The sequence below is a fragment of the Penaeus japonicus genome, unplaced genomic scaffold (genome assembly GCF_977035675.1).
Source record: "Penaeus japonicus unplaced genomic scaffold, GWHDUDI00000001_assembly GWHDUDI00000031, whole genome shotgun sequence".
NCBI classification, from domain to species: Eukaryota; Metazoa; Arthropoda; class Malacostraca; order Decapoda; family Penaeidae; genus Penaeus; species Penaeus japonicus.
The window spans coordinates 10,388,762-10,398,761 of NW_028234433.1; the positions used below are offsets into that span (position 1 = coordinate 10,388,762).

At 37.8% G+C, this 10,000-nt stretch overlaps 1 protein-coding gene and 1 pseudogene across 1 annotated transcript in view; both read right to left on the reverse strand.

Moving 5' to 3' along the window:
• LOC122248096 (uncharacterized) overlaps window positions 1-10,000 on the reverse strand; it is a 33,952-nt gene that overhangs the window by 14,465 nt on the left and 9,487 nt on the right. Inside the window, exon 3 of the mRNA XM_043007917.2 lies at window positions 1,060-1,614. Coding sequence (XP_042863851.1) covers window positions 1,060-1,614 — 555 coding nt within the window. The remainder of the gene's footprint in view (window positions 1-1,059; window positions 1,615-10,000) is intronic.
• Window positions 5,590-8,380, reverse strand: LOC147468026 (uncharacterized; annotated as a pseudogene).

Sequence of the window (10,000 nt, forward strand, 5' to 3'; positions counted from 1 at the left end):
AATGATAATGATAATGATAATGATAATGATAATGATAATGATAATGATAATGATAATGATAATGATGATAATGATAATAATAACAACAACAATTACTATCATAAATAATAATAATAATAGTAATAATAATATTATTATTATTATCATAGTAATAATAATAATAATAATAGTAACAACAATAACAATAACAATACTTCAACTAATAAAAATAATAGTAATAACAGTAATGATAATAGTAATGGTAATGCTAATGGTAACAGTCAAGATCATACTAATGATAATGGTAACAGTCAAGATCATACTAATGATAATGGTAACAGTCAAGATCATACTAATGATAATGGTAATGATGATAATGATGATGATAATGATGATAACAATAATGATAATGATGGTAATGATGATGATAATTATGATGATAATAATGATAATGATAACAATAATAATAATGACAATGATAATGATGGTAATGATGATGATAATGATAATAAAGATAATGATAATGATGATAACAATAATGACAATGATAATGATCGTAATAATGATAATGATGATGATAATGATAATAGAGATAATGATAACAATAATGATAATGATAATAATGACAATGATAATGATGGTGATGGTGATAATGATTGAGATGGAGATGATGGCGATGGCGATAATGATAATGATGATAATATCGATAATGATAATACTGATAGTAACGGTGATAATGATAATGATACTAATAATGATGAAGATGATGATTATGACGATAATGAAGATGATGATGATGATAATGATAATTATGATGAAGATGGTAATGATATTGATAATCATAATTATTATTATAATGATGATAATGATAATGATAATAACGATGATATTGACAAAAATGATGATGATAATGATAATGATAATTACAATAACAATTACGATGATAAATATAATAATGATGATAATTATGATAATAATAATGGTAATAATGATAATGATCATGGTAATGGTAAGGATAATGATAAGTCGGTGGGTAGTGGAAATCACCAAATGTGAACCAAAAATTTGAACACTTATTACCTGATCTAGTAGTTCCATGGCCACCTCGTTGATTGGGGTTGTTGCCGGGCTGATTGGGATTGTAGCCAGGCTGATTGGGGTTGTAGCCAGGCTGATTGGGGTTGTAGCCAGGCTGATTGGGGTTGTAGCCAGGCTGATTGGGGTTGTAGCCAGGCTGATTGGGGTTGTAGCCAGGCTGGTTGGGGTTGTAGCCAGGCTGATTGGGATTACGCCCTGGCTGACTGGGATAGCCAGGTTGTGGTGGGGGAGGACGAGGCTGTGGTGCTGGAGCTGGAGCTGGAGCTGGAGGTTTTGGAGGTGCTTGGGGCTGTGTGCCACCTCCACCAGGGAAGTCAAATGGAAGGTCATCAAATGCGCTACCAGGCCTCCCTGCCTGTGTTCCACCAGCTGTTTTTGATGCTTCACCAGGAACACAAACCCCAAGACTCTTGTCCTCATGGGTGCCAGTGGGGCAGCCACAGTACCTCCCTTTGCACACACCATCGTATAGTCTAGGACAGGGATCGTTTATTTCACCTTTGCTCGGGTCCAGATTACATTTTGTACCGGAAATACCTGTAAAGAAAAAAAATAATAAAACAACAGCACAACTTATAATTAAATAGCAATGTAAATCTTGATCTATGCTTAGAAATCTATTAACCCATTGTGTACGGGTGTCATGACACACATGATGCAATAGCATACATAACATTGGGGGATTTTGTATCACTGTTTTATTGTGCTATGAGTAATGAGTAAGTGATGGCAATTGCAATCATAATTACTTTAATACCGTAATATTAAGCAAAATGGGTTTGACCTTACATCCAAAACCTAGATGGTACCAGCAGGAGAGAGCCTTGAATAGCACCCATTCACGGTCTCTAGAAAGCACTGTCTTTATTGAGCGATGGCATACATGGTCTCTAGCAAGCATCTTTATTGAGTGATGACATACAGCAAGTTCCCGACTTATTGCTTTAAAGTACTGCCGATGAAGGGTGTGCAGGAAGAAAGAAGAGGAAGGTGACTCAAATTATACCCAATGCCTACAATATGCACCAAGTGCCATTTGGGATTCCTTTTATTGTGGCACTCACAGTCATAAGCACAGGTTTCCTTCGTCTTCTCTACCTCTTTATGTTGTGTTCATATGTTTCTTATTCGTTAATGAGAGTACACAAATACGAAAAAAATAAAGTTGTTTTTTGTCCTCCCATAAAAAAGCAATAATTCTATCACATTGAGTATAAAGAAAATAATGAATTGATATGGACCCTATACTACAATTTTAGTCAACTGCAGCATTTATAGAGCTGTGATATGACATAAGAGAATAAGAAAAGTCAAGGCATGTTGAGTAAACTGCCTCGCTCTGAAATCAAACCCATCCTGGGGCTGGATTCATTATAAGGTATTTACCAGCGGTCAGTTATTAGCACATTTACCAGCCATGGTAAAGAAAAATTTAAAAAGCGATAGCAAGCCACCTGGTAAGGGCAAATTGACTTTACCACCGTAGTTTGACAGTAACTCTGGTAGATCAATTCCGTCAATCAGCGAGCGCTTAACATGATTCTTTAGGCTCCTTTGACCAATCCCGTGACATGTAAACAAAGTCTGGTTCAGCAGCGAGATTTTCATGTTTCAAGAAAGGATGATAAAGATTTCTTCTGTCAAAACGAGGCCACCAGGATTATTCTAGGTGCCCCTGGGTGGACTAAGGTTACCAACCTCCTCCTGGAGGCCAATACTTTCCCCCTGGACACCCGGATTGATCAAATGGCAGCCCAGTTCTTTGTCAAAGTCCTACAGTCCCCGCCAGACTCGCAGCTAAGACAGAAAGTGCAGAACCATGAACTCTTTGCTAACAAAACCAGGCTGTCTCACACAGCCAGGGTGCTCAAGGAGACACTACTGGTTAAGGGCAAGGACCTCCCCCACCCTGACTATGTCACACCCCTGCCGTGGGCACGATCCTTGATAAGAGTTTACTGTCATGAGCCTTTCAAAGAGACACAGTACTCACCACCTCTGTTAAGGGATGAGGCGGAGAGGAATATCGCAGCAATCACTCCGCCAAGTAGTAAACCCTACTTCACAAGTGGTTATGTAGACCCCATCACCCGCATTGCAGGTGCTGGTTTTGCAGCAAGGGGTACAGTGAGAGCTATGTGGGTATCTGACAATGCCTCCTTGCTCCAGGCAGCGGCAGTCACTATTATGGGAGCCATAGCCCATGCAGCCCAGATGGACGGGCATGTTGTCATACATATAGATTCTAGGGCCGCCATTGACGGCCTGCAACAAAGCACGCCCCTTGATAACGTTTGAATTCTGACGATTCTCACCATTGCTCAGAGAGTCTTGGATCAGGGTAGATGCATTATCATCAACTGGATTCCAAGCCATGTTGGTATCAAAGGGAACGACTTAGCTGACAGGTTGGCAGAGGAAGACAGGAAGAAATCCTTCAGTGATCTTGTGGTGCATCCTAGCCGGGAACTATTAGGCGTAAAACGATGGCTGCAGGGCAGGTCGGTGCCCTGCAGCGCCACAGAGAGGAAGCGAGAAACTCCCCCTCAGCCAGCTGGTATTCAGACGTCACAGGCTAGGAGTCGCTGTTACTCTCTACAAGAATATCGAGGTGTGCCGAAGTCAGCCTTCACAGACAGAGAATAGGCTATCCTTGTGTGGGGAAATCATACCCACCATTGGGCATGATGAGCGATGCCAAATTAGAGCACTACCTGATGGAGTGCAAGCACACTCGCTTCCTCAGGCAGGGCCCAGAGACGACAGCCACCAGGCTTGCCCCCTGCCACAGTAAGCATTCAGTTATGATCAGATGAGTCAGCACTTATAGCTGGCAGAGGACGTGCATTATTTCTATATAAGTTCATTTCCTATAAAGCATATTCTATTTCATAATTTTATGGGTCATATGTAATGTAATGGCTTTCAAAAAACATATTTTTTCTTATTTTTTTATAGATAGCAGTCAAAAGATAAGAAACAATGGCTCCACGCAATAAAGGTGTTATTTCCCAAAAAGAAAGATTATGAATAATTGTATATAAATTCATGCAAACACAAAATAAAGAAGTGCAATTTATAGAGAAAAAAAATATAAACAGAAATTGGTTTGATCCTTGTTATTATCTGTATTCTTGAAGACCTCCCTGGCTATTTGTCAGTCCAAACCGTCTTGCTCATTTTTTGTGGAGCTTGTATTTAACTAGAGGTTCGATAGGCGTGGAGGCCATTTCAATATTTATTGTTGTCCTTTCCAGGGGCTGGATTCATCAACGCACTTACCATGATAAATACGCTGGTAACTACAATTATGATGGTAAACAGACCGTATCGGTATTTATGAACAGCTTACCATGATAGATACAATGCTAAATTTACCAGTGGTTGGAGCACTAGTATGTCTACTGGCAACTACAGAGACGACTCTCCTCAGGCTTTATCTCAGCAAAAAATCAACATTTATGTCGACACTTTAGTTTCGATGTACATCTATTATGATCAAAATGATGGCAACTATTCATTGTCATATGAACTTGACAAAAATATAGAAAATTAACAGGAAATAAGCGAGAATAATGTTCACACAGCTTGGGTAAACTTGCAGAAAGTCATAGGCCTACAATATAATTTAAAATAATACTTGGAATTAATAACTTGACGAATTCAAACATATTTCATTTCTAAGACATAGTTGAAAAAGTAAATATATAAATAAATGAAAGTTATTTGATTCAATAATTGGCGATTCACATGTTAGTTCAATTAACGATTGAAGGAGTAACCGCGTCTATCGGAATTCTGGAAAAGGACATCAATAAATATTGAAGTGTCCTCCACTCCTATTGAACCTGTGGCAAAATACAAGTTCCACAAATGGTAAACAGGTCGGTTTGGATTAACAAATAGACAGAGAGGTCTTCAAAGAACCCAGATATTAATAATGATCAAGACAATTTTTTTTTTCACTTCTTTATCATAGTATATTTATATTGAAGAAAGTACAAACTGCACCTCACTGTTTGTTTATTTTTGTTTGCATTGATTTATACGCAATTATTCATAATTATACTAATTTACATGATTTGATTGGCTTTTCTTTTTGGAAAACGATACATTGACCCATTGTTTCTTATGTTTTAACTGCAATCTATAAAAAAAGTGTTTCTTAAAAACTATTACAGTATATATAATCCATAAGATCATGCAATAGAATATGCTTTCTAGGAAATGAATTTATATAAAAATAATTTTACACAGAAGAAATCTTCCTCATTTCTTTCTTGAAACAAGAAAATCTTGCTGCTGGATCAGGCTTTGTTTACATGTTACGGGATTGGTCAAAGGAGCCTAATGAATCATGTAAGGCGCTCGCTGATTGGCGGAATCGATATACTAGAGTTGCTATCAAACTACGATGGTAAAGTCGATTTACCCTTACCAGGCGACTTAACATCACTTAATAAATCCCACTTTGCCATAGCTGGTAAATGCACTGGTAATTGACCGCTGGTAAATGCCTTACAATCGCATGTTAATGAATCCAGCCCTAGAGTTCCGATTGGCGCAGTTGCTGCTTCAATCGTTTATTGAACCCTAACATATAAATCGTCAATTTCTGAATCAAATGACATCTATATGTTTTATATTTACAGTTTTTCAACTATGTCATTGAAATGAAATATGTATGAATTGGCAAAATTATTAATTCGCAAATCCAGCTTTTCCTTATCCTTATCCCCCCGTGGCTCCCCGGTACAGTGTTCATGTTGATAGTTGATTGTATCAATGCCGCTTCTATCATCTTCCTTTGTCGTGGGGCCAGATTTTGTTTGATGATAAAGGCCTGGGACCACTTAAGGAGATGACCGTCATTATCGACGTGTACAACGAAGGCGCTCCTGGTGTCATGTCGCCGAAGGGCGTGGCGATGTTGCCCGATTTGTTGATCATGGAAGCCACGTTCTGCCTCACCTATGTACACCTTGTCACATCCACCACAAGGTATACTATACACCTGGATAAGGGGCCTGTGGTGGACTGGCCTCTTTTCTCTGACAGTGTCGCCAATCTTTTTTCCCGATGTAGTGGCGATCTTAATTGTGTCTCGCTAAGGCCTCCAGCATATCAGTCATCTCCGAGTGTGGAAGACTAATTCTCTGAGGGATGTCCTGCAGGTCGTCTTTCTAAGATCTTCTCTGCTTTGTGACACAGGTGTAGCAGCATACCTCGGGGGTATCGGAGGCATAGGAAGGTGGTTTGTATATGTTGAATTTTCTTCTTTAGCAGTTCTAGAATGCAGAGTCAAAGTCTCGGTGGTAAAAAAAACAATAATTACTCCTTGTTTAGTTCTTTTGTGGGCAGAGAATTGGCTAAGGTCGTCTTTATTTGTGGGTTTCCTATACACAGAAAATACCGGTCCGTCTGGTCTCCTGTGTATCCTGGTGTCGAGGAATGATAGTTTGTCATCTCGTTCTTCTTGTTTAGTGAATTGTATGCTGGGGTGTACTCTTTTCAGCCTTCTGCAAAGGTCCTGAAAGTCCGTCCTCGTAGGTACTACGACGAAGACGTCGTGGTTAGCAGAAACTTCTTGAGCAACCAATAAAGACAGTTTGGTCAAATCAATCAAATCTGTCTTAAGGAAGTAGAGATGGGCCGTGTCCTTGTTTGGTGGCTCGAAGCGATACCTCTCATTTGGTATCAGCCCTATTGACTAATTGATTTGAAGTGTGGTGGCTCCATGTTCGGTAAGTTTGGGTAGATTAGAAATATACAAGTTTCAGTAAGTTTCGTAAACTAGATCTCATGTCCTCGTAAAACACACTTATAAGACCATACATTCTGTCCAATCAGGTAAGCTCCATCTACCTCCGGGTCAGAAATTATTTATTTGTCGGTATTGTTGCACTAATGGAGCCCATGTTTAATAAGATGCTGTTTCAATTCTTTGGTTACATAAATGCAAATCCAAGAGGCGTGTTGATGTATTGTGGCTGAGGGTACTTATTGCGTAGGTCATTTTAAATTTAGGTAGAAATAAGGTGCTAAGTTTGGGTGGATTATGTTAGGTTAAGTTAAGATAGATAAGTTTGGGTAGGGTTGATACCTTTGGAATGGTTAGTTTAGGTTTGTGGAGGTTAGGTTATGTTCAGATCCCCCCCCCCCCACACACACACACACACCAATAAAAGAAATAAGTGATCCGGCTAACCATTTAAGTGACCAAAGTACCAAAGTTTTGTGTCATTAAAGCAACTATGCATAAATTTACGACTGAGAGTAATGATACTTATGCATGTATAAAGTCACAAGACAATTCCTGGAAAAAGGAGGAAAAATATGTATTTTAAAATACCCTTAAAATTGCAACCTAACTTGAAGTTGCTAATGATCAGAAGTATATTACCTTATAATTATTACAAGATAATGTTCACGCAGACTAAGGTTAATTTGCAGAAAGTCATAGGCCTACAATAACTTTTGAAATAATACGTGGAATCGATAGTTCGACGAATATAAGCATATTTCTATGACATAGCTGAAGATCAGTAAGTATATAAATGCTATATGATTCAGAAATTGTCGATTCATACGTAAGAGTTCAATAACCGATTGAGGAGAAACCGCGCAATCGGAACTCTGGAAAAGGACAACAATAAATATTGAAAGTGGCCTCCACGCCTCTTGGATGTCTGGCAAAATACAAACTCCACAAATAATGAGCAAGACGGTTTGGACTGAAAAATAGCCAGGGAGGTCTTTAAAGAATACAGATGATAATAATCAAACCAAAATATGTTGTTGTTTTTTAATAAATCACACATCTTGAACTTTATTATACTATATTTACATTTACTGGTTGTATATATTCGTGTTTGCATTAATTTATATACAATTATTCAAAATCTTATTCAATTCAAAGGTTTAACTGATATTTCTATTTGGAAAATGTTGATACAAATAAAAATCACCATTGCGTGGAGCCATTATTTTTTATCTTTATACTGCAATCTATCAAAAAGAAAAAAAAGTATGTTTTTTAACTATTACATTATATATGATCTTTAAGATCATGGAATAGATTATGCTTTCTAGAAACTGAATTTGTATAGAAATAATCTTACACAGAAGAAATCTTTTTTTTCTTTTTCTTGAAACATGAAAATCTCGCTGCCGGATCAGGCTTTGTTTACATGTCACGGGATTGGTCAAAAGAGCCTATTGAAAGGCGCTCGCTGATTGGCGGAATCCATTTACCAGAATTACTATCAAATTATGGTGGTAAAGTCGATTTACCTTTACCCATCTTTACCCTTACTGTTATCGCTTTGTAAATTCTTTTTTACCATGGCTGGTAAACGTGCTGATAACTGATCGCTGGTAAATACCTTACAAGCGTATGTTAGTGAATCCAGCCTCAGGGCCGGTATTCACGAAAAGTCATGACATTTCATTTAACAAATCTAAGGACTGTCCTAAATTCAGTCTTTGACTCCATTATTGTCCCACAATTTGTATATAGCCTTGATTTGAGTGATTCATCCAGGACTCGCGCGGTGCAACATTGAAAAAATCACGCAGTTAACTACAACTATCATTTACAACGTATTCCACCTTATGATGATAAAACTTTGTAAAATTATCATGCTATTGATAATGCAGTGCTTATGACATAATAACTATTTCAAAATTAATAATCTTTATTCAAACGTGCCACCCTCAACGTCTGTTGCCATTGCGACTTGTAAGTAAAATGTCTTGGAAAGAAAATTAGGAAGGCCTCCCATTTCACCGTGCGGGTTTTCAATAGAGTACACTATTTAGTTAAATCCATAAATGGTGCTAGTGAAGCTTTCGTGTCGTCTGCTTTTTCACGTTTCAATGGGCCCAATATGATATTTTAGCATTGTTGAATGACACCATGCAAGCAGTTTGTAATTCAAATCAGTAAATATGTCTGAATTAATACCATCATTATAGTCACTTCTGAGTATATGTCGAAAGTTAGTGTACCCACCAATAGATGGCAGCACCATCGACAGCACATTTGTTTTAGACACATGCGAACTTTTCTATCTTCTAAATAGCCTTTGCTTTGGGTAAGCTATTGAATATTCATGTAATTGAGCATGACATTAATAATGGGAGAATAAAGGAAAAAATTGACAGTAGTATGCTCTATATTCAGTCTCAGTGGTTATCCACTAATAGTAAAGACCGTCCTTACGCAAGTGTAACTCCTGCAGACCTGTCATAAACTTTGGGCGAATCATAAACAAAAACTGACATTTATATACCTATTTCCGAGTCAAAATATTTCGGAGTAAAAGACTCACAGACAAATCTCCCAGTCTATAACATTTCGTAAATACCGGCCAGGCCTTTGGTAAATCTTTAATTTATCATTTTCCTTCTATAGGAAGTGTCTACAGACACATCCTTTACTGTCAGATATTTTCCATCGACACTGGACTCGACCCAAAGACGTTCTCCAAAACTGTAACCCAGGTTGACGTTGCAGATAGGTGTCGCAACTGCGAAACTGACCATTCTCCTTGAAGCAATTCAGCGACATATCTAAGTACATATAATGTACTAAGTTCCTTGCTGTTTCTTTATTAATAATCACATGTAATTATTCACGTGCTTTAGTTTTTTTTCTATCTCGTCTTCATTCGCCCTGTGTGAGGGTGGGCAACTGGTGGGATTTCGATGATTATCCTCCTTGCCTTTACTGCCGCCTGTGTGACTTTCCAGCCTACTTGCGCATTGTAATGTACTTTTTAGATCTCAGCATTATATTCCAGATGACACTAATTCATTTCATTCATACCTATAAATAACGATGACATGCATTGCCACAGACACATACCATTATGCATGCTAATTAATCAGTTTTTAGATATTTAGGTATTTTTAGGTATTA